Source organism: Rhincodon typus, chromosome 5 (genome assembly GCF_021869965.1).
Source record: "Rhincodon typus isolate 14 chromosome 5, sRhiTyp1.1, whole genome shotgun sequence".
NCBI classification, from domain to species: domain Eukaryota; kingdom Metazoa; phylum Chordata; class Chondrichthyes; order Orectolobiformes; family Rhincodontidae; genus Rhincodon; species Rhincodon typus.
Window position 1 is genome coordinate 40,223,360 of NC_063336.1, and position 26,264 is coordinate 40,249,623.

The 26,264-nt window shown below is 39.2% G+C and overlaps 1 protein-coding gene across 6 annotated transcripts in view; it reads left to right on the top strand.

Moving 5' to 3' along the window:
• Positions 1-26,264, top strand: part of eif2b4 (eukaryotic translation initiation factor 2B, subunit 4 delta) — a 93,218-nt gene that overhangs the window by 2,738 nt on the left and 64,216 nt on the right. For 2 of the 6 annotated variants that reach the window (XM_048596627.1, XM_048596626.1), the window contains 5 exons: positions 7,126-7,157; positions 14,874-15,024; positions 16,703-16,891; positions 17,586-17,668; positions 24,829-24,920. In XM_048596627.1, the coding sequence (XP_048452584.1) occupies positions 7,126-7,157; positions 14,874-15,024; positions 16,703-16,891; positions 17,586-17,668; positions 24,829-24,920 (547 nt within the window). Of the gene's footprint in view, positions 1-4,965; positions 5,082-7,125; positions 7,158-14,873; positions 15,025-16,702; positions 16,892-17,585; positions 17,669-24,828; positions 24,921-26,264 lie in introns of those variants that run through there. The other 4 variants (XM_048596625.1, XM_048596629.1, XM_048596623.1 and 1 more) reach the window with 3 other exon arrangements.

Below are 26,264 nucleotides of genomic sequence, written 5' to 3' on the forward strand. Positions count from 1 at the left end.
TGAAATATGTTCACATCCATCCTAATGTAGGACACAGAATTTTACACAATACTCCAGCAGAGGTCTAATCAGTTACAATTTAGGTTCCCTGCTCCCATACACAATTCTCCTATTAATTAAGACTAGAATTCTCAATGCTTAATCAATAACTCTCTCTACCTACCTACCACCTTGAATGACTTACTCACATTTACACCCAGGTCTGCTGCTCTTGGACACCATTTAGAATAGTACCTTTACTTTATACTTTCTCTCTATGTTCTTTGTACCAAAGTATATTGCATCATACTTTTGACACTGAAATTTGTCTGCCACCTATTCATCTAGGCCACCGATCTGTCTCTTTTGAAATTCTATAATGTCCTCACAATAGACAAGCCCACTCTCCAGAGTCGGGGCTGAACTACTCAATGTATTTAAATCTGCCCAATATGAGGCACAGTGGACATGATCTTCATACAAGACAAGTCCAAACCAAGAACACAAAGAGCAGCAGAAACATTCATACATGACTGTCTGCAACCTCACAATAGCCTTTGATTCCACCAAATCACAGATACTATAGAGCATCTTCATAGAATCATAGAATCTCTACCGTGTGGAAAAAGGCCATTCAGCCCATCAAGTCTGAACTGACTGTTCGAAGAGCATCCCACCCAGATCCTAGCTCCCTACCATATCCCAATAACCTCACAATTCCACATTTACCATGGCTAATTCACCTAGCTTGCAAACCTGATACACTATGGACAATTTAGTATGGCCAATCCACCTAACCTGCACATCTTTGGCCCATGGGAGGAAACCAGGACGTGCAAAGAAAACCCATGTAGACACAGGTAGAATGTGCAAACTCCACTCAGACATTCACCAAGACTGGACTTGAACCCAGGTCTCTGGCGCTGTGATTGATTGATTGTTGTTAGGCATAGGCACTAAGAGTTATGGAATTGAGATATTTGGACATTGGTTATGAGACAAAACAAAATATGTAACAATTGATCCTACTGAAATTTTGGTCATCTGAAGAAATTTGTCAGCATTCTCCTGCATGACAAGACACAAAACATGATCCTCATCCTTCCAAACAGAACCATTGCAGACCTAATATGTGTGCAAACTGGAAGACGGTCATTCACAAGGAATGCTCTTCTCCATCTTCCTTGCTTTAACAATCCACCCCATATCCATGACACGTCCCATAAGACCATAAGATATAGGAGCAGAATTAGGACATTCAGCCCATCGAGTCATGGCTGATACATTTCTCAAACTCATTCTCTGCCTTCTACCTATAACCCTTGATCTCCTTGCCAAACAAGAACCTATTTATATGTCTTAAATGCATTCAATGACTTGGCCTCCACAGCCTTCTGAGGAAATGAGTTCCACAGATTCACCACCCTCTAGCTGAAGAAATTCCTCCTTATCTCAGTTCTAAAGAGTCGTCCGTTCCCTCTGAGGCTCTGCCCTCAGGTGCTACTCTCTACTACTTGTGGAAACATTTTCTACATATCCTCTTTATCAAGGGCTCTCAGTATCCTGTAAGTTTCAATGATATTTGCTATCATCCTTCTAAACTGCATCAAGAGTGGCGTAAAACTTCTGCACAGGATGAACGTGAAACTATTCAAACGGCTTTACTTCTAATCCAGAACCAAGACCATCCCAATATCTGTTGTTGAGCTGCAGTACACAGATGTGCCTGCATATGCACATACTCAGTGGCTGAACTCCAATCCAGGCACTCACCAAAGTATACTAGAGGAATAGGTGATAGGTTAAACATCTGAAAGATAAACAAAATCTGGGTTCAAATCTTATCTGCTCCAGAAGTGTGTCATAATATTTCTTAGCAGGTTGATCAGAAAATATTTTCTACCAATCTGCTCCTGTCATGAAGTGCTGTCCTCCAATTATCAACATTTATGGTCAGCTATTGGATGGATCAATTCTCATACCTTGGAAGCACCTTTTCATCAAGGGCAGATATCAACAATGAAATTCAAACTCAAGTGTGCCAACACAATCTTTGGCCACATGAAGTGATGGAAAATCATCCTTGCTTTTGACAGAATGTCTAAAAAAAAGTATTTCATAATGACTAATCATAGAAAGCCACTTAGCCGATTCTGTTGGTGACACAATAATTGGTAGTGTAGTAATCAGTGTCGTGCACCATCTCTGGCATGTATGCCTTTCCTGAGATAAGTAGACCAAAACTACACATAATACTTGAATTGTGGCCTCATCAAGCCTCTATACAATTGCAGTAAGCTATCTGTACTCCAGTACCCTCAAAATGAAGACCACCATACAATTTGCTTTTCTTATTGATTGTTGCTCCATGCTAGCTTTTGTGACCCGTAAATAAAGTTACCCCGGCCCCCACACTTACCAGCCTGTCACTACTTATGAAATATTGCCTTTTTTAAAATTAAAGTGAATAACTTCACACACGTTCATATTTTATTCCATCTACTATGTGCTTGCCCATTCACTTAGCCAATCCAAGTACACTTAAACCCCCCTTGCATCCATCTTATAACACTCCCATCTAGTTTTATCAGCAGCTGTTTTGAAAATATTTCAACTGTCCCCACATCCAATCAGTCATATAGATTAAATACAAAAGCAAAGTACCGTAGTTGCTCAGAATCTGAACATGAAAGAAAAGTGCCGGAAATACCAGTGCTGGCAGCACTTGTGGAGAAAAACAGTCTGCACTCAGGTGGTGGTGGTGGGGAAATTATTGGAAAAGATTCTCAGGGACAAGACTGATATGCATTCAGAAGCAAATAGACTTATTAGCAATAGACAACATAGTTTTGTAAATGAGAGACCATGCCTCACTAACTTGATCAAGTTTTTTGAGGAGGTGACATAGATCCTTGATGAAGGAAAAACAGTTGATGTTGTCTGCATGGACTTCAGTAAGGCCTTTGACAAGGTCCCCCATGGCAGACTGGTACAAAAGGTGAAGTCACATGGTATCAGGGTGAGTGGGCAGAATGGATACAGGAATGGCTTAGTCATAGGACATAGATGGTAGCGGTGGAAGGATGCTTTTCAGAATGGAGAGTTGTGACTAGTGGTGTTCCACAGGGATCAGGGCTAGGACCTCTGCTGTTTGTAGTCTACATAAATCATTTGGAGGAAAACATAGCTAGTCTAATTAGTAAGGTTGAGGATGGTACAAAGATTGATGGAGTTGTGGATAGTTAGGAGGATTGTCAGAGGATACAGCAGGATATAGATCAGAGGCATGAGCAGAAAAATGGCAGATGGAGTTTAATCCGGACAAATGTGAGGTGATGCATTTTGGAAGGTCAAGTACAGGTGGAAATCATACAGTGAATGTCAGAACCCTTAGGAGATAACACAGTGTGGAGCTGGAGGAACACAGCAGACCAGGCAGCATCAGAGGAGCATGAAAGTTGACGTTTCGAGTCTGGATAAAAAAACGAAAGAACTGCGGATGGTCTCAATCGGGAACAAAAACAAAGTTGCTGGAAAAGCTCAGCAGGTCTGGCAGTGTCTATGAAGGAAAAAAACAGAGTTAATGTTTCAGGTCCGGTGACCTTTCCTCAGAAATGGGGAGGGGGAAGGGAGCTCAGAAATAAATAGAGAGAGGAGGGGTCGGGCTGGGAAGGTAGGTGGGATGGTGACAGGTGAGTGAAGGAAGGGAGTGGTTGGGGATTGGTCAGTGGGATGGATGGGGCGGATAGGTGGGAGAGAAGATGGACAGGTTGTGTCAGGTCAAGGAGGCAGGGTTGCACATGGGATGAGGCTGGGGGTTAGGAGATTTTAAAACTGGTTTGAATTTACCAGTTTTAAAATCTCACCAAATAAAAATGGGAAGAACTGTGGTTGCTGTAAATCAGGAACAAAACAGAAGCTGCTGGAAAAGCTCAGCAGGTCTGGCAGCATCTGTGAAGAAAAAATCAGAGTTAATGCTTCGGGCATTTCTTCAAAATTCTGAAGAAGGGTCCTGAACCGAAACGTCAACTTTCCTGCTCCTCTGATGCTGCCTGGCCTGCTGTGTCCCTCCAGGTCCACCCTGTGTTATTTCTGACTACAGTATCTGCAGTTCTTACGTTCTCTGAGTGAGTTAGGACCCTTAGGAGTATTAATTAGCAGAGGGATCCAGGTGTGCAGGTCCACAGATCACTGAAGGTGGCAGTGCAGGGAGATAAGGTAGTAAAAAGTCTACGGCATGCTTACCTTAATTGGAAGGGGTGTTGAGTATAAGAATAGGTAAGTTATGCTGCAACTTTATGGAACTTTAGTTATGTCATACTTGGAAAATTGCACACAGTCCTGGTCACCACATTACCAGAGGATGTGGATGCTTTGATTCATGGAACACCTGGATGAATACCTGAATAGGAAGGGAATAGACGGAAGAGATAACAAGGTGTAGAGCTGGATGAACACAGCAGGCCAAGCAGCATTTTAGTATGGAGGGACAAAATGTGTTGGTGCAGTCTTGGAGGGCCTGTTCCTGTGCTGTATTGTTCATTGTTTTGTTAACATGTAAGGTCAATGGAAGGTCAACAGCGTAAATATCAATTTTCTCACACAAATGCTGCTAGCGCTGAGTACTCCCAGCATTTTCTATTTTTTTTTTGTCAGTAAATCCACATTCTGTCAGTTATTTTTCTTGTGTTTGTTGTTCATTACCTGCATAAATTGTATGTCAATCTTACGAAGGATAACTGACAGAAAATAGACATCAAAAGTTAAAATCATTTGGTTAAAAAAAATCAATACGTGATACAACAGTTGTTTTGCCATTTAGATATTGCACCTTTCTCTGTTTTTGAACTAAGTTATGTTCGTGTATAGGAACAAATTACTGCAGATGTGGGTCATACAGCATCCATGGAGATAGAGCAAAAGTAGTGTATATATGCATGTATCCACTTTTCACTCTTTTGGGGGCGGGGGGGTCACAGAGACACACAGACAGACAGACAGGTACGCGCAGGCGCAGTAACGCATAGTGTATAGAATGTCTGAAGGAGATCGAGAGAGTCCCGGGGTTCCGGGTAGCAGCGCGAGCGCAGTTTCTGCTCCGGGTAAGCTTCGATTAACTCTTAAGTAATTCAACAGAGGGGATAGATTACAATTAAAAGAAAGTCTTGAGCTTTTACTGAAAGAATTATCGTTGGGGGCCTCGTGTAATTCTATCACCGGAAGTTGATGCAATTCCCGCGACGCAGAATATGTTGTTTTCCTGAGACTCCTGGTTTTGCTAATTCCAAGATTTTCGTTTCGATTTTCGTCTGGGAAGAGCCCCATAACACATCCCCATTTTGTTATGTATGACTGTTATTCATCTTGGAGCCTTATAATTTAATTCAAACAGATTTACAAGGTTGTTGCCGGGGTTGGAGGGTTTGAACTATAGGGAGAGGCTAAATAGGCTGGGACTACTGTCCTTGGAGTGTTGAGGCTGAGGGGGTGACCTTATCGAGGTTTTCTAAAATCATGAGGGGCATGGATAGGGTGAATAGTCAATATCTTTTCTCTGGGGTGGGGGAGTGCAAGACTAGAGGGCATAGGTTTAAGGGCCAACTGTTTCATGCAGAGGGTGGTGCATGTATGGAATGAGCTGCCAGAGGAGTGCAGGTGGAGGCTGGTACGATTACAACATTTAAAAGGCATCTGGTTGAGTATATGAGTAGGAAAGGTTAAGAGGGATATGGGCCAAATTCAGGCAAATGGGACTAGATTTATATTGGATATCTGGTCGGCATGGACGAGTTGGACCGAAGGGTCTTGTTTCTGTGCTGTATATCTCTATGATTCTAAATTCCAGCAGCAGCAGCTTGGGATTGATTTATGATTTTCATATCTTTTCCACCAGGATTGATGGAAATCAGAAACAAAAACAAAAATTGATGGAAAAGCTCAGCAGATCTGACAACATCTGCAGAAAGAAAGCGGAGTTAACATTTCGGATCCAGTGACACTTCATCAGAACCCAAAACGTTAGCTCTGCTTTTTCTCCACAGATGCTGTCGGATCTGCTGAGATTTTCCAGCAATTTCTGTATGTGTTTGTATTATTCCTGTCCTTTTTGGTGAGCAGGGCAATTTGTACAATTCAATCTACATAAAAAAGTGAAAAACTCGGAAAGAAGAATATTGGCAAATCTCTGCTAGTCAGGGAGTATATATGTGGCAATAAAGTTAATATTTCAGTAATCTGACAGCTGGAAGTATTGTAGTTGAACTACCTAGATGTAAACAGAAAAAGTTAAAGAATTCCCTGTAAAGTGATTAGCCAGAGGGACAAAAGATGTTTGGGTGACATACTTGTAAGACAAAAGGAAATATATTGAGAACAAAAGATGTGTAAGGCCCAAGGACTGTATGAATCATTAAAGCAGAACAACATAATGAAGATAAGTATGAAAAAACGAAGTGCAGGAGGTTCAACTGGTGTGGGGTTTTCGGAGAAAGTGGAAGACAAGTTGAGATGCAGACACCTTCCAAGATTGTGACCCCATCAGTATCTAACTCAGTATCTCTTGTATTAACTTGTGGATTAAGAATGTTAACTTTGGGCAAAAGTAAAATCAGGAGTTAATTCCCTGAAGCAAGTTCAAGGTCTCTCTTTATTTAATGGTTTTATTTAAAATTAGAAATATATTCAGTCAGATCTGTTTTAAAAGTGTGAAATTTGGAAAACAGTCACATGTTTAATAAATATATGGGGCTACTGCTGAATATGTTCTCAACCCTTTTACCATTTGCTGCCTCATAAATATGAGAAAGTATAATACTGGCACAGGCTGGTTGGGCTGAATTGCCTGTTTCTGTCTATATCCTATGTAATCCAGTTTACGGCATTATAAACCACCAAATGATATAATTGATGTAGCGGAAATTACAAACGCCATCAGATGAGATTCATGATATCAATAAGATTTAATATTATTCTCCTTGGCTTCAACATTTCCTCCAAGAATTTCCAAGTACAGCACAGTAATGGGGCTAAAGCACACAAGGTCATAAAAGTCTGTAAAAATGACTGATGTTATTATCTTGTCTATGAAAAGTATGTTAAACTTCACTGTAATTTTGTTTTTTGCTGCATTGTGTTTGTATATTTTAGATGTCGAGGATAAGAAAATCAACCCACAAAAGGTAGGTGCTGTCTTTTTGTATTGTCATAGTTATTATAATTCTGGTCCATACTGCCAAAATTTATGTTAAGATCTGGTTAGGGATCAGTAACTTTGTTATGTTTAAATGCTCAAAGTGTAAGATGCAGTGGACTTAGTAAGGGAGTGAAGCCACAAGACTCCATGGTTTTGAAAAGCAACAATGAACTTTACAATGTTACAACCATAGTGCATTTTGCAAAGTGTGGATCAGAAGCTGAATTGGGGTTGCAAGTTTCAAGGCAGCAATGACTGCTGTCAGGATCCTCTGTTTCACAGGTCTTCTTTCCCCACCTGTGCTTTATTAGTTTTTCTCCACTTCTAAGTTGTCACCAAAGGCTTTCAGCAGTTTTCAAGCCTTGAAGTGGGCTCACAGTAGGAAAACATATGGGAAGCACTGACCTGCAATGTACGTTCTTTCCTACACTCAAAAATCACATGGGAATTTTGGGTAATAGACTATGATCCTGTACCACGCAGCACACATCAGATAGCAAATATGATCAAGACTGATGCCATAGACTTCTCAGCAGTTCCCCTGCACCTGATGATAATGACATCGTGGATCATCAAATCCAATAAACTTCACAAGTTTTCACAATTCTTCAGTTTTGCTCATCTGGTTTTTGAAGTACCCTCTCAAAGGCTGCTTAGTTATAGACTACCTCAATTACAGAATCTGCTTTTGTGAATTCTCCTTTCCTGGGACTACTGTCCCCTGGACACCAAAATGTCGCTCCAAGACTTAGTCACAAGCATGACTCCAGCTCTTCACCACTGTCAACCGTCTTCAAATGTAAACTGCCACTGGATTTTTCCTTGAGTTCTATATTCTCGCTAATTTTGTCCAGTTTTCCCCACAAAATACTGCTTGTGGCCTTTTCAACCCATTCTCAGCTTTCCTGAATTACTCATAGGACATAATTTTGTGTGAGCCCCCTGTGTCCCCCAGAACTTCCCTGAGCTGTTGCTGCACTGAGCTATGCAATTACTCCAGGACCTTGCTGAACTTTTACTACGCAAAGCCTGTCGTTCGCTTGCCTTTAACAATATAGAACGTTTCTGTTCTTGTCTGTCTCCATCAGTCTGTGACTTTGGAGTTGTATTGAATGATCAGCTGAAAATCTCATTATAAATAGTGTCACTGTTGCTGGGCAGAGTGAAATGTTGCCACCCAGCAATTCATAGAGTTGTCCGTTGGCTGAGCGTTACGTTCTTATTACAGAATGTTGGAAATGGATTTCATCACACAGTCACAGAATGTAATGAGAATTTTTTCTTGTAGCAGAAGGTCATGAATTTTCCAGACTTTCACAGGGTGGTGAAAACGGGGTCCTTGGATATTTATAAGGCAAAGGTCGATAGACTTCTGATAAATAAGGGGGTGAAATGTTATTGGGGTGGGTGTGAAGGTGGAGTAATTAGATCAGCCATCATCTTATCAAATGGGACAGTGGGCTTGGAGCAGATTTTCTTACTCTGCTTCTACTTCATATTTATGTTCATATTTAACATCCTTATAACTAGTGTAACTAGATATACTTGAGAACTTGTAAACCAAGTTTAATTTGAAATGACTGCAAATAATTTTATAAGAATGGATGTGACTTGAATTATACCTTGTGAACTGTCTCACTATGTTTGACTGTTTTGAAAATCCTCCATTTTGAAATGGAGGCTGAAGCTTTATACTTGTGGATCCTTTTCAGTTTCGGTGTAGGCTTTGGTAGCAACGTACGTGTACTTAATCCACGAACAGACAAAAATATTAATTCTTTGATTTGCTTTTGGGTTTAATGCTCACAGTTTTAGCATCAAGTAACTTACAAAGTAGTTGGTTCATGTTTGATTTGAATGGTTAAGTTAAAGTAGACCTCCCATATCAGTTGAATTCTAGGAAGGCTGTAGTTTGTGTTTAATGGTCATGTGGTATGTAACTTTCACTCCAAGCAGTAAAACAAAAGTTAAAGGAACTAACTTAATGAAAAAAAATGAACTCAGGACCCTTGTGTTAAAATTTTTGTTTCCCCAGTTTAAACCTATGGAAACTGTATAAAAAGAGAAGGAAGTAATTCCATTAGTGTTGCTAATTGAAAAAGGAACAATAATAAACATTTTCTATGTAAAATGGAGTCATAGTCATTAGATAGTAGAGTTATACCGTGTGGAAACAGAAGCTTTGTTCCAACTTGCCTGTGTTGACCAGAGATCCTAAACTAATGTAGACCTAGTTGCCAGCATTTGGCCCATATCCCTCTCAACCCTTCCCATTCACATACCCATGCTGATGCCTTTTAAATGTTGTAGTTGAGCCCGCCTCCATCACCTCCTCTGGCAGCTCATTATAGAGTAATAGACTTATACAGAACGGAAATAGATAAATGGATTTAACAGTGTTAAAATATAGTTATCACTGTTGAGAAGATTTTTTAGAAAGTAACTTCCAGTGACCTATCATGTTATGGTCAGAAAATCTGGGTCACAATGTGCCCAAGCTGGTTTCTAGCCTATAGCAATAAATGTGGGGAGCTCGTGGACTTTGCTAATCTAATCAAGACCATCTAATAAATTGCCCTTGTCCAAAATCACTTCTCTGTCAAACTTATTTCCTATCTCCTGTCATGCACTTTGTGTTTAACTGGTCCATGAGACTCCTCTTGCTCCCTCAATCTTAATACCATTAAACAACTAACTGCTGAACTTCCTTCTTTATCCCCATGTTATCCAATATTTTATTTGTTCTATCTCCTGGTGTTGTACGCTTGCCTGCCTCACTGTCTGCCCCCCCTCTCTGGTTCCCCCCCCCTCCTCCTGTCTTTTTTAAAATCTGCTATCATTTCTCTTAAAATAAAACCTTGACCGCGTTATCCTTGCTAATAACCATCCCATCCTCAACCTTATTATGCTGTCTGATCCTTGAACATCCTGCTGCCTTCTGAATCCCTGCCAATTTTTTCCAAAATTCCATTATTGACGCACTCCAATCAGGCTTATATTTTTTGACCCATCTGCAGCTTTTGATGCAGTTGACCTCCATTTCGCTTAAATGACCTTCCACTTCCACACCATTATCCCCGATGTTCCACAAGCATCAATCCTTGGCCCCTGCCTTTATCTATGTATGTGCTGTTGTTCAGTGACATTGTAAGGTACAGGTATTTATGCTATTTATACACGTGTTTTGTTGACACAAATTGGCTGTAATGCGATTGATGAATAGTGGACACTGTTTGGATAATGCGAACTTTCTGCTGTACAGGTATAGCGATTTTCTAGAAAAATTTCCCTATAATGTAATTTTAGTGGCGATTTTCTATAGCACAAGGCCACATAAGAATCCAACTATCGCGTTATAGATACTTGTACAGTGTTAGTTTTAGCTTGTTCATTGTGGACACCCAACTTTGCCTTGCCATCAGCTCTCTTGACTCCTTATCAGCCTGCTTAGCAGAAAAAAAAATGCCAGCATACAGACCGACAGTCAAAACAATTTTTTTCTTGGTCAACTGTCTATCATTTCTCTTCCTGAAAAACAAAAAAAACCCCCACAGCTTATCCCCTTCATTGTCTTATATTTGAAGCATATTGCATAAAGTTCTGCCATCACCGTACAGGAAGATTGTGATTATATTGAACAGGATACAGAAAGATTTTTAAGAATATTGCTTAGATTGGAGAGCATTAGCCAAGAGAAAAGATTGAATAGGTTGTGTTTGTTTTGCTTGGAATAGGGGAAGCCAGTAGGAAATTTAGTGAAGGTGTGGAGAATTATTAGATGCCTAGATAGAGTGGTAAAAGGATTTCTTGTGGTGAGGGAGTACTGTCCCTACCTGTGAACCAGAAGCTATATGCTGTATGTATCATAACACATTATGCCACTCCAGAACTCGATGGGAAACAGAGGTGCATTCATAATGCAACCGAAGAGGTTGAGCATCAACTTGGTAATATTTCCTACACGAACAATTCCACCTGTTAAGAGTAGGAGAGATTTCTAATCAGCCATGTTTTTAAGCATTATTTGTTCATGGTATATGGGCGTCATTGGCTGGTCCAGCATTTATTGCCCATCCTTGGTAGTTTTTGAGAAAATGGTGGTGAGCTGCCTTCTGGAACCATTGCAGTCCATGTCCTGTCAATAGATCAATAATGGCATTATGAAGGGAAGTCCAGAATCTTTGCCCAGTGAAACTGAAGGAACAGCAGCATGTTTCCAAATTAGAATGACAAATGGATCATTCCCTTGTTTATGTTGCTCTTGTCCTAGATGGACGTGGCCATTGGTTTGGAAGGTGCTGTCTGAGAGGCTTTGTTGAATGTAAAGAAAATTTTAGCTTCTGTCATCACAATTCATAGCTACAGACAACGTGCGTGTAAATATGCATATTGTCACAGCAGCTCGGATCCCGTGGGGTCAGGTTAGTTCAGATGTGGATCAGTTTCGTGCCAAAAGTGTGGGGTTTCCACTGCTGGCTAGGATGGATTTGGGATTGGCATCTTTGCCCTACCGGTGGGCCCAAGCTTCCTTTGGATGGAGAACTGGAGAAGGAGGTGATGGAGTGATAGGGAAGACCTGTTTCCCTTAACTAGGTCAATAACTAGTGATAGGTTTAAAGTGATTTACAGAAACATGGGAAAGGTGTCAAGGAGAATTTCTTTCACTCAGCTGGTGGAGGGGATCAACAAATCACTGCATGAAATGGTAGGAGAGGCACCAATCTTCATCAGATTAGAGAAAACAATACTTGGAAGTGCATCAAAGGACATTTCCCCCTGACCTTCATTGTCTCTTTGAATTGACATCTTGTTGAGAGCAGTCCCTCCTACTTAACTTTGGAAAATCAGTTCAAAAGTCCATGTTTTGATGTCTGGCACTGAATGACTTTATTGGCATCCAAAATGAGCATTTGGAACAAGTTATTGATGAGTTGATGCCACGAGATTTGATCATCGTGACACCTTCCACCAACTTCCTGATAATTGAATGTAAATTAATCAGAATGATATTTGGCCAAATTGGATTTATCTTGCCATTTTGCAAATAGGACGTACCCAGGCAGCTTTATACTACCAAACGTTGTAGCTGAACTGATAGTTTGTCTAAACAGACAGTTGTGAAGTGGAGGTCTTCAACACTACAGTTGGATTGGCTGCCAGGGAAGCATTTGCCGAATGCAGTACTGTAGACATGCAGTTTTTTCTTTTGCCCATAATAGCCAAATGATATCTAAGTGAAGTGATTGAAGCAAAATATTATATCGAAGTCTGTCACTTTCACAGAGGGGTAACTCTTGACTGGCCTGCTATGAACGTGCTTTGTACAGATAGCATTAAAACACAATGTAGTTGAAGCCTGTCAACATAACTTTTGGGATACTGGTTGACTTGGGGTCATAAAGGGATGAAAATATCACCTAACAAAGTAACTGACAAGTGTTGGGTCATGTACTGTCTTTGATTCAACAACTTTGAACATAGCTAGGCCATAGATTTGTCAGTGCAGTCGATGCTGTACAAGTAATTAGTATTTTGAGATCTCATAGAGTTATATTAGAAAATAAAATCGTAGATTGATGCAAGTATTCTGGTTGGATAATTTTCCATAACCAGGCGAAATAAACTAAACATGATGAATGGAGTAAGCTGTGTGATATTGCTGACTGATATCCTTGCAGATAAATATGTTTATTGTAATGTGTTGTTGTTAACAACATTAAATTTTGTTTTGACTCTTTATGTTCAGACAGTAAGCGATGCTGGCCCAATTTAGTTGCCTTTCTGAAAAATCAAGTCTGAGATTTAGGAAACTCGCACCCTATTCAGAATTTGATTTTTTTTTGTGTCTGAAATAATAATCAAATGTATTTTTGTTACTTAATTTACAGTAGATGAATAATGCACCACCCAGGCATTCCCCTTCCAGAGAATACTCAGTAAAGTGGGAAGCATGCTGTGCGAGCTATTAGTCTGTACTGTATTTTAAATAGCACAATGAATGTAAAAAAGGATGATTAATTTCAATTTTTTAAAGAAAAGAAATAAGACAGACCCTTTTTTTTGAAATCTGTAATGGGGGAAAGGTGCTTAATGTCTTTTGGGGAACAATGTGTGAGTACTTTGCTAAAAAGAGATATGTTAAAGACATGAATTATAAATTATATACATACTTTGAAGATGCCTCCATGCTGATGGATGAGTGAAGCCAATTAAACATTGTCCATTGTCCAAGAAGACAAAGCATGGTAATACGAAACATTGAATCCTTGAAATGTGTGCTTTTGGACTAGGCCTATGACAAGCCATAAGCTGTATTTTCCCTGCAGTCTGCCAAATAGTGATGCGCTGTCAGCTTTGTGGAAAGGTGTGATTGCCAGCAGTGATAAATAAGTCTGATCTTTTATTGAAATTCTGCATTTTTATCACTGACACTGACTATCTTGAACATTTTATGTCAGAATTGCTAGCTACCAGTACGTAGATGAGGAACTGAAAGTTCATGATTTAAGATTAGGACCCAAATCTGCTGATCTATGTTGGAATCATTATTTCCAACCCAGATCAGACCGGCTCAGTGGTTAGCACCGTTGCCTGACAGCACCAGGCACCTGGGTTCAATTCCAGCCTTGGGCGACTGTTGGTGTGGAGTTGCACATTCTCCCCGTGTCTGCGTGGGTTTCCTCCGGGTGCTCTGGTTTGCTCCCCCTCATTCCAAAGATGTGCAGGTTAGGTGGCTTGGCAATGCTAAATTGCCCATTGTGTCTAGGGTGGGAAATGCAGAAATAATGTTGGCGGTGGGCCTGGATGGAATGCTCTTCGGAGGATCGGTGTAGACCAGATGGGCCGAATGGTCTGCTTCCACACCGTAGGGATTCTGTGATATGATTCTATGTTGTGTGGTAGGGTGGGTTAGTGTGAGTGATTGGTGGATTTGTTGTACAGTTGACCAAGTTTTAATCCCTTTGACATTTCCTCAGTAACTGTTTAAATAAGTTCGAACCTTCTAAAGTCACGGACTTCAGAGTTGACGACTTTTTTGTAAGGTTCCTGATGTAGACACTGAGTCAGACGACTGAGAGATCTTGACATGTATCTTTCAGGGTACATTCGCTCTCCAGCTATCCGGAGACCAGAATGTCTGTGTCTGTGCTATGGTGGATCGATACTTTTGGTGCTTGAGTGTGTGTCCTCTCTTTAATTATTTTCAATTCTCATTTGGCTTCTGGTGACTTAGTTACTGTGTTTTTTTCAGGTAAGGAGATAATTATTTTTGTTAAATATGGTAATATCATTAAGCCAACTGGCCTATAGTTTTTAACGTCTTTTATTGGGAAAATGTTAGAGCCTATATATAGAATGCAATAGCAGAGCATTTAGAAATTGATAATATGAGCAAGTAGAAACCACCTAGCTTCGTAAAAGGAAAATCATGCCTGATATCTTAGAATAGTTTGCTGAGTTTTGCAGTTTTAGGGAACTCTGGATAGCAACAGCAGTTATTTACTGTTCTTTCTGACTATTCTTTCCCTCAAAATACATTATTAACCAAGAATTATTCACATTTCACAGGAAATTTTCAGTTTTCCCCAGGTTAGATATCGTATTCCGTTAATTGATTTTACTATATAATGTAAAGTGGACTCTCTCTTCCTCAACAAATACAATGGCTTAAAGGCAGACCTTTGTTTGTTTACTTTGATAGTTAGAAGGGCAAGCGTTGTCCAAGGAAGAAAAACAGCGATTGAGGAAGGAGAAGAAACAGCAGAAGAAAAGCAGGAAGCAAGATAAGACCACAGATGAAGGACATTCTTTTTCGACAGACGACCCAAATAAACAGCAGCAACAGCAGAAAGGTAAACTGCACACTCTATTGCTGTCTCATGGCTAATTTATTTTTGCGTGCAATTTCAAGTTAGCAGTGTCAGAATTAGAACAGATTTTCTAGAAATAATGACATTAAATTCCCATTGGCCAAGGTGGTGCTTAATTAAAGGCTGGGTTCGGTATCTATCTCCCACTACAAGAAGATTTATTGAAGATTTCAAAACTGTGAAGTTTGTAAAATTTACAGAAAAAGCTGGGTTAGTCTTTAAAACACGTGTTGATACCTGACAACAAATTGTATTTCCATGTCTATGAGATGTAACGTTCCCCCATGTAAAAGAGTTAGAAACGATTAAAATCTATTTAGTGTATTGTTTTTGAGATCTAATTAGTGGCTAACATTGATCCTGACAAACTGTGACAGTGTGAATACACGTAGCTTGGCACTTGGTAAATTAATGTGTGTACTACTGCGAGGAGGAATAAATTGTGATTTGATGTTCCCATTCTTTCACTTCAATTCCTTCGTTCCCACCAGGAGGAGGAAAGAGAAGTACAGTGAGTCATGTTGGGCAACACGCATATGCTTTTGCAGCGGCAAACAAGAGAAATGTTGCCCAGATCTTCTGATCTTGAGTTAGTTGTAGACTGGACATAGGATCCAATATGTGAGTGTGGAACCCTTGGAAGTCCCAATGCACTGACTCGATGAGATTTGCCTGGGAAGTTTGAACTTGCCATAGGTAATTCTCCTGCTTCCCAGGACTCTCTTTAAAAACAAGTTTCCAATGGAATTCGAAGCAGACATTCCATGCGACGTACTTAGCTGAGGAGCTATTCAAGAAATGTTGGACATTTTGAATCCATGTATTACACCTGAATAACTATACAACTGACACTTTGCTTCTCCCATGACTGACCACCTGTCTTTCCCTGGTAATCTGACACTCCAATTCACCACATAAACTCTTCCCACCACCCCCCACCCCCCGACCTGCTCCCCCTCAGCCTTCCAACTTCCCCAGCCAGTTACTTTCCGTGAACTGACCCTGCAATGCCCCAGTGCCCCAATCCATCTGAGCTGCATCCTTTCCACCTTACCAAGTCTCCTCAAACTTAGTCACTTAAATACTGAAAAGCTGCTTAAATGCTCTAAAGCTTTTCAGTGTACAGCTCTATCAAAAAGGGGAGGGAGTGGATGAAGGACAGGTACAAATATGGATATGACAGAATATAGCAGGCCAAGCAGCATCAGAGGAGCAGGAAGGCTGACGTTTCGGGCCTAGACCCTTCTTCAGTTATCTCAGATTTTCCAGCAATTGCAGTTCCTGCTATCTCTGACAGAATATGTTGATTCAGCTCAAAGAAGAAGGACTCCTCATTATGCTTCACATTTCTGAAGAGACATGACAGGTTGAGTGACTACCTACAATGATGTAAACATTCAATTTTTCTTTTGTAATTTGATTTGTTTTATTAATGTAGAAGTACTAAGTGAATTCAGTACTTTCTCTTGATAATTTTGTTCACTGATGTTTACTTAGAGCTCTCCTAAGATCCAAACTAACTACCGTGGGAGGAGGGATTGTTACAAACTACTGATGTCAATTTTTGTTTTTCACTGAATATAGTTTGAAAAACTGAAGTGAATCAAATTTCAGTAAATCCTGATGAACTTTTCCCTTATTTCCTTTATTTTGACTTCAGTAGCAAATACAGCATTAAGTGAAACATTTGTCAACAGTGATAAAGTTTCAGCCAGAAAAAGCAAAGCTGAACATCGAGCGGAAAGGAAAGCAAAACAAGAAGACCGTTCAAAACAATTCAAGAGAGCTGACCAGAGCCAATCTGCTGCTTCATTGAAAGCAAAAGCTGTAGCCAGTGAGCCTCAGCAAGGTAAAAAGAAACACAATCAATATAATGGGTGGTGAGTCCAACAGAGGAAAAGGAAGAAACAGCAAGTCATTGAAAAATCTGATCGCCATTGAAATTTATAATGCTGAAATAGTTGGAAACAGTTCTAGTTTTGTCATTGTTTTGTATACCTAAACAAGTAAATAAGCAATTCTGTTTAATATATTACTTTTCAAAAGACTTCTATTTAAATGTTTGTAAATAATCCATTTTTGGGTGCCTATTCCCATTGCATTCACAGCTATTAAATTAGTCAGTAGAAAGTTTATATTTTTCTAAAAATGGTAGTTCAGTTGCAATGGAAAGATGGTGTGCATGTACTGATACCTGATAAGGAGACTGATCAATTCATACTGGCTAGCCTAATTTCTTATTGATTTGAATCCCCAATAACTGAAAGAATTTAGCTTAAGTGGTTTATAACTTCTTCCCCAATCAGAAATAAAATTGACACTCTACCTACCATCTCCTCCGCTTTATATTATGTTCTGATGTTCTATTAACATTGCTGCTTGTTATTTGTGAATGTTACTCAACTCACAGGAAAGAATATGCAAAGGACAGTTTTGACATTCTAACGAAAGATTTTAAAGGAATTGAGAATTTAAGATGTATGTTTTTATTTGCTTGCACTCTCCTGAATAATGAGAAAATCTTCTGAACACCTTTTCCACAGTAGTCAAGCGACTCCCAGATCATGTTCAGGCAGATGACCCTGCAGCTCTTGAAAAACTGGCCAAAAAACTGGAGCGGCAACAGGTACTATTTTAAGACTAAAAACTTCTGGTTGAAACAACAAATTAAATGTTTTGATTCACCTTTTTAAATTCCATTTTCTAACTCTTGATATATCCCAGTCAAATTTCCCATGGTGTTGTGTTATTAGTTGTAAGAAAAACAGAAGAAAGATAGCAAGAGTTGATTTACCTTATGATTTTTAATCGAGGAAAAATTCCAGCTCTGACTGAATGCTGAAGAATAACAGGCACAGCCCTGTTCATTGTTAGATTTAAGGTTAGATTTTAATGTACATGTCTTGGAAATCCAGCATGTTGAAATACTTACCTATTTCTGTAGTGGCCTTCAATAAAAATTGTTTTTTCTCTGTCTATTTTATCATGCTTCAATTCTAATGACATTTTGTCAACATGTCAAAACACATTTTTAAAGCCATTCTTATTAATTTGCAGAAAGTGGGCCTTTCCAATGAAATTGTTATCCATCACTAACCACTCTTCACATGACAGTGATGACCTGTCTTGGTAGTCCAAGCAGTTCAAATGGTGAAAGTATTTCATCGTAGGGTGTTAGGAATGGAGTTCCAGGAATTTTCCTTATTATCAGTGAAAGACTTTTAATATATCTTTAAGTCAGGACTCTGTGAGATTGGTGGAACCTCAGAGGTGATTGTGTTCCCACATGCTTGCTGTTTCAAAGTGATAGATGACATGGGTTTGGGAAATGCAGTCTGGAAAGCTTTTGATAAATTGCTGCAGTTTATCTTCGAGATGGTGCACGTTGTATTCATATTGTACAAGTGATAGAGGGTGTGAATGCTGAACGTGAATGAAGTGCTGATAAAACAGGCTGCTTTGTCATTATGGTGCAAAGCTTCTTGATTTTTAGAGCTGTACTCATCCTAGCAAATAATCCTGACTTATGCCTTGTAAATGGAAGAAAGGCTTTATGTACCATAGAATATCAAGCTTTTGCCCTCTTTCCTCAGTACCTATTCAGTGTTCAATTTAACTGCCGTACATATTTCTCTGGAACCTTTACTCTCAATATTTGAAGCAGCCTGTCGGATATTTGAACAGAAACTGTAGATCTGAACTTGAGTTTGGTAGATTTTTTGAAAACTGCCGTATTTTCATGTTCTTTTCTCCTTTCTCCTAAATGAATCTCTCACATTAGAATGACGTGCCATGACTTGCCCTGAATCTATAAATTCAGATCTTATAGCTGAGAGCAGTGGCTACCTGTATTTTCTTTCTATTTTTCATCCATTAAGGAATTGTTGATTTTATTGATGATTCAGGAAACTCAAGACCTTGCTTTACACAAGAAGAAGCTGCAGAGCTATGTGTTACTGTTTTTAGTGCAGTTGCCTTGTTGATGTTAACATGTTTTAAGATAGGTCAAAACATACAAAATCATGAGCCATGTCATAAGGTCCATCATTTATTTTGTAGGCTTTGGTTACCCTATTAATATTTTTAGTCATGAATGATGCATGGATTTACATTCAATTTAATTTGGTGCTAAAACTGATCAAACTGCTTCGTGTCATTTGTGATGTACTTAATTGTGAATGTCTCTTACAGACTGATTCAGCTGATTGCTTTAAAAAGGTTCTCAAGTTTAAGGTTTGAAACTGTGTGCTAATTGTTTGTTTCTCTGTTTTGAGTGAGATTTTAATAGGTAATTTTGAGAGTTCACAGCATAAATGCATAGTTTATTATTCAGTTTTCATTATCAAAAAGTAAAATATTTTATTGTATGCACATAACCAGTTCTTTCTGATCAGCTCAAACTAGAGTCAAGCTTCTTGCTGTCTAAATTAATGTAACTTGAAGGTGAAGCAGATGAATTTAGTATGCAGTCCTGCTCCCGATGTGGTTTCCCCCACTTTAGGGAGACCAAATGCAGACAGGACAGCTGGGTTGTAGAACACCTCCGCTCAGTTTCCAACATGACCCCGAGCTTCCTGTTTCTTACAATTTTAATTCCACATCTTTCTCTCTCGTTTCTATCCTCAGTTTGCTGCAGTGTTCCAGTGAAGCTCAATGCAAACTCCAGGAAAAGCACCTCAACTTCTTCATTTGGCATTTTGCAGGCTTCTCGACTCAATGTTGACCATAAACTCGATTCTCCATTATGATTCTGTTCTCTTTGGCATGCCTTAATCTTGTTTATGTGCTCTGCTTTCAGATAGAGCTGTTCATTATTCTGTTATTTGCACTCGCCCTGTTCAGATGCTTTATTTGTTCACCAAAATCATTACATTGCACCTTTTTGGTTTTTGTTCCTTCATATCTTTGACATTTAATCTCTCTCTCCTTCCACCCTATCGCAAACCTTCCCTTTTACTGTTCCTCCATTTCCTCCCTTTCATTGGTAATGAGCATGTCCTGTTTCTACCTTAGAACTGTGTCTCTGTAGACGGATGTTGCTTTCGAACATGCTATCTCTGCGAAAGGTTGGAATGTTTAATCACCACTGGAAGGATGAATGAGAGAAAACCAAGTGACCAGAGACAATGGAAGTAGCCAAACAACATTAAAGATTAACTTAACTAGAACTCCGACAACACTGTTACATCAATTGGAAAATTTTCTGCTGAGTATGTCGAGTACTTTGTGTTCATTTTCAGATTTCCAGCAGCCACAGTCTATTGCTTTTATTTTAATGTCACCTGTCCTTAGTTTGACTGTATTCATACTAGTTATCTCCTGTTTTACTTAAGCATCTCCTCTTTTAGTGCATTTATCTATTCATTATTTATCTATTCATTATTCACTCTTGCTGTCTCGGTCATTGCTACTGATCAAAGAACTTTCGTTTTCTTCAAAGCAACTTAAAATATTTTAGTCTACCACAAAAAAAATCAGTTGTACTTTATGCTTTGGTGAGGAAATTGTTGCTTTGTCAACTAAGTGCCATACTGGTGGCATTGGTGACATAATGGGGTCTTGAAAATTTTTCAATTGATGTAACAGTGTTGTCGGAGTTCTAGTTAACTTAATCTTTAATGTTGTTTGGCTACTTCCATTGTCTCTGGTCACTTGGTTTTCTTTCTTTCATCCTTCCAGTGGTGATTAAACATTCCAACCTTTCGCAGAGATCGCATGTTCGAAAGATTTCATTTGTCTTCTGTGATTATTATTTAAGAGTCCTCTTGATCTTCTGGCCTAACTTATTACTAGTTTGGATCTTTTTTCCACCCAGTTTACCTGACATAATTCCACTAAGGCTAGTATCTGTCACCAAGTCACCCTTTATTTACACATGAACAGTCCTTGACTTTTGTCCTGCCTCATTCAGAGTCACCTACCAGATTGTCAAAATCTCTGACATTCCCCTTTTTACATGTCAGCCAATTTTTTTTAATATTAACAGCCCCAATGAGGGAACTGATTCTATGAGGTCGAGCTGGCTGACCTCATTACAATCACTGCATCACCCTTCAGTTCCTCCCTTAAGCACAACATTGCCAAGTTGTTGTTTTCCTTTCCTCCTCTTTGCCAATGCTGCAAGCTTCATATCAATAATGAGTTGATGGCCAGACAGAACATTGTACAATTGGAATTCTTGTTCCAAGAGTCTAACTGATGTTTCTTAGTGTTGCTCAGTTTTATTAAAAGCACCTTTTGGCTGCTGCAGTCATTTTACAGATATCATTACTGCATTTAGCAGTTGATGTTGTTGTGCTTGATTGTTGAATTGATTGACATTTTCTAACTTGTTTCCATTGACTAGGCTATTTCATACTGGAATGTCCTTTTTATGTTATTACTATTACATATGTTTTCTTACAGTTGAGTGTAAGCTAGTATCTTTTTGCTTGGGATTGATTGATTTTTGCACATTGTCTTTATTTGTTAGTGTATGGTGTCATTGGTTTAGCAGTTGTTGCTGGTGACTCTTTCTCCTACCTTTATAACATGCATCTCTAAGTCCACTGAGAAACAGTCTGCTGAGAAAATGAAGCATTTTCTAACCCTTTGGTCCAGTCTCATATATGGTCATTGCTATCTGATTCTTATGACTCAAAATTGCTGTTAGTTGACTGTTACAAACCATAACACATGAAAGCAGAAGTATACACAGGTGATTTAGTAGTGGGAAAGGCTGTTCAGTTGTGTGTAAGAGCAGTTTGTTGAGATTGGTTGGCTCGCTGAGCTGGTTCATTATTCCGCAGAAGTTTCATTACCCTGCTGGGTAACATCATCAGTGCAGCCTCCGATGAAGCGCTAGTGTGTTTTCCTGCCTGTCATTTAAACTCTGGTGTCCGTTGAGCTGGATTACCTCACTTCCGGTTTTCCTTCGCAATGGAGTGTTTATGGAGTCTAGCTCTGTGTTTATTGATGGTGTTCTTAGTGGAGTACCAGGCTTCTCGGAATTCCCGTGCTTGTCTCTGCTTCGCCTGTCCCAGGATCCTGGTGTTGTCCCAATTGAACTGGTGGTTTTCCTTATCCGTGTAGATGGAGGTGAGTGAGTATTGGTTGTGTCGTTTTGTTGCCAGTTGATGTTCATGTACCCTTCTGGTTAATTTCCTTCCTGTTTGTCCAATGTAATGTTTGTCACAGTCTCTGCAGGGAATCTTGTCTCTGACGTTGGTCCTGTCCATAGTGGGTAGTGGGTCTTTGGTCTGGGTGAGCAGTTGGTGTGGGTCTGTGTGCTACTCTGATACCCAGTGGTCGTAGGAGTCTTGTGGTCAGTTCAGATGTGTTCCTGATGTAAGGTAGCGTGATGAGTGTGTCAGGGCGTGTAGTATCTCGTTTGTGTAATAGGCATCCTCTGACCCAGTTTTTCGGGTATCTGTTGTCTTTAAATACTTGGAAGATGTACTCTTTTTGGCGTAGTTCTGTGCTGCTGCAGTGTGTTGTTGCCTGTTTAAATAATATTCTCATGCAAATTTGTTTGTGTGTTAGGGTAGTTACTGTTGAAATTCAGTACTTGGTCAATGTGTGTGGCTTTCCTGTGTACCTTCGTTAGGAATTCCCCATTGGTCCTGTGTTCCACCATAACGTCCAGGAATGGGACCTGTTTGTTCTTTGGTGAATTTTATTTTGGTGAGGGTGTTGTTTATTAGTTTGTGTGTCTCCTCTAGTTTGGTCCATTTAATAATGACGAAGGGGTCGTCCGCTTAGCATATCCATAGTTTTGGTTGGATTAGTGGAAGGGCCATACTTTCAAGTCTCTGCATCACCGCTTCAGCTATTAGTCCAGAGATAGGTGATCCCATGGATGTCCCATTGATCTGTTCATATATTTGGCCATTAAAGGTGAAGTGGGTGGTGCGGCATAAGTCCAGTAGCTTCAGCATGAATTGTTGATGGGGAGTTTGTATCTCACACTGCCTGGTAATACCTGGTTCCTGAGGCATCCATGTAGGAAGTAGAGTTGTTCGCGGGTAGCGCTTCCGTTAATCCAACCAAAACTATGGATGCGCTATTTGATTGACACCTTCATCATTATTAAATGGACCAAACTAGAGGTGAGCCATCCAACCACAACATCCACAACCCGACCGACGAATCTACTCTAAAACCTAAGAGCACTTCTGGATAGGGGAGAAAAAGGAGCATAAGTAAATCACTTACCCATCCAATCTGCCCTGCCGATCACTGAGATCAGTGGATAATGCATAGCTCCGTTTTTCTGCTCTTTCCCCATAACCCTTACTGATTAAAAATCTGTCTTCTTGGCCTTAACTGTACCTAAAGATCCAGCATTGACAGCCCTCTGTGCTAAAAGGGTCCTGTCCAGGTATGAAAATTGTGCCAAGGATTATAATGACAACAGCTTCAAAGTGGTCTAGTAATAATTAAATAAAAATCTGGCTGAAATTGAGGACAGTATTTGGGAGTGGATGCTCAATAAGGTGCTTGGGAGATTACCCAGAATTTTTCTGAGATTTAGGGACTTTATGTTGGGAGACAATGGGGCTGTTTGGAACTAAGATTCAGAAAAGACTTGATGGAGGTGGCAAGATTGTGATGGGCTTGAATAAAGTATACCAAGAAAAGCTGTTCCAATTATCTGATGGTACCAGGATTAGGATACATGATTAAAGATTTTCAACGAGATATAGGGGACTTATGAGGAACAGTTTTTAATGTAGCGTCGTAATAACATTGAACTCTTAAGAAATGAGTGTTCTAGAAGCTGAGACAATTTATGATTTTGTATGGAAATTATATTTATCACTCGAGGGGAAATAAACATTGTGGGGGAGACTAGATTGCTCTACAGACAATTGGCATGGAATTGGTGATCTGAATGACCACCACCTGTGTCATAATGAGCCTTTGGCTCTATGATTCAGTGCTGAGTATGAAAGCCTTATTCAAAGATGTGCTGAGCCGTGAGCTTCTGCTCTGTCTTATTGGGATAGCACAGGAGGCAGAGAACAAAAATATAGGATTAAAAGTAGGCTGGGCAAATGACTGGAAGCTCAAGACCACTCTTGCAAGCTGACCGAAGTGTGGAGTAACAGTATGTTTGATCTCTCAAATGTAGAGAACACTGCACTTTAAGCACATAATTATTATATCAGTAAGTTTTTCCACAGCTTTGAGAACCATATTGATTATATTTATGCAGTCTGTGTTCTGTTCTCATGTTAATAGATCCTCCATCTGTATAAATTAACAACAGTACACGTTTAACAATTTGTTGATCATGATCCAATTTGTACTCTTTCTGGAGAGTAGATGCTGTATGAAGGACCTAAATAGATTAATTATCATTAAAAGAAGTTGTTGATTTTCTTTTAACATGCAATGTGAATGGAATCCAAAAGCATAGTGCTATGGTCTCCAATCCATGCATTTTATCATTTGAATGTTTGTTGGATTTTATCACAATGCACCTCTTTTGAGGATAATTAAATTTCATTTGCTTGGCACAGTAGTTCTATACAGTTTCACTTGGGTACAGAAACAAAGGTGAAGAATTCTATCCACATAACCATAATATTCTTGCAAATTTCAGCTACAATGAAACAATGAAAGTTGTTTGTACCTCGGACATAAAATTACTACAAATAGTAAAGTTGATTTGCCATCAAAGAATACCCATAATTTTACTTCAAGTATTTGTAGTATTGATGTGTCAGTTTTTGTTTTAGTTTGATATATAAAAACGTTCATTTTATTTTAAACAGGTATTTAAAATGTTTTCATTTATTATAGGTTCCACTTCGGCAAGATTATGGCAGCAAAGTTATTCTCTTTTTACACTTGCACCAATACAGCCGCAAAATGCCGTTGACACAACAGCTGACGTAAGTAAGCCTTGTTTTAATATGTTGTTTTGTTAACTGAATGTAGTAATCATTCTAGTTAAGTTGGAGCCATGAACAACTTGCCTACAATTATGATGTTGACATTTTCTCACATTGCAAATGTTTTGACTCACCATTTGTAAATTTGTTGAGAGTTTATTCACAATCACAAAGCTACTTTACTCTTACTTGCTGGCATTGAAGAAACAGAATATGTCATTTATTCCTAGTTGAAACCCTATGTTAAGCATGGATATTTTCATTAAACATTTTAATATAATTTCTGGAATAGAAATATGGGAATCTCCATGAGCCAAACGAGTCCTGCAGTATTTAACACTTCATTTTGATTATTTAATTCCATTTCTGCAAAAATTCTACCTATGGCTATTACATCTGGAAAATGAAATTAGTTCACATTGCCATTATAGCCATGAAACAGATTGCAAGGACACAGGAAAAACAAACAAGGGATAACTAGTCATTTCTGTTCCCTGTTGTTTAGGATTTTCTTTATAGTTAATGTTTCGGATCCAGTGACCCTTCTTCAGAACTTTAGAACCATCAGTTCTGAAGAAGGGTCACTGGAACTGAAATGCTAACTCTGTTTTCTCTCCAAAAATGCTGCCAGACCTGCTGAGATTTTTCAGCAATTCCTGTTTATCTTTCTGATTTCCAGCACCTGAAGTTGTTTAGATTGTTTTTCTTTATAGTTGTTTGGTAGTACAGAATTTTAGTCTTTAAAATAAAAGCTTTTGTCTTACATTCATCAAGACATTTTGCAAGAATACCAATATAAGAGGAAAGCCAACTCTAATGTGCGTGAGAGGAGAGTCCTGATTTGTTGGCAAATGGTCTCTGACTGGTAGAGGCATTGCCACAGAGCAATTATCCATTAATGCTGTCTGACAGTTAATTATCAAGCTTTGTTTAAATTATAAACCAGGAAGGTGCTTTTGATTGGTCAGGGCATTATATTGATAAGTGAACCAGCAAATGGCTGTCATCTGTTTTATTGAGTTGACATGGGTGTAATGCATGTATGTTCCTTCTGCTTGCAAAGAATACAGCTTGTGTATTAATATATGTAAGTTCCAGTGCACACAAGTGCACTACAATGCAAGCACAATCGACAATCCTAAATTTGTTGTCAGCTCTTATTGTGTAGTAGCAAACACGTGGTGTTTGCCGCTAATAGGATGTTATTGGCAAACCAAAAAGAAGTTCTGCCTTTCACACAAGTGAGTAATGTTGTGTATGAATTTCAGTGCCAATGTAATGCTGTGTTTGTAGTCCGAGCATCCCAAAGACTGGTAGATTGTATCAAACAGCATAAATCACCTA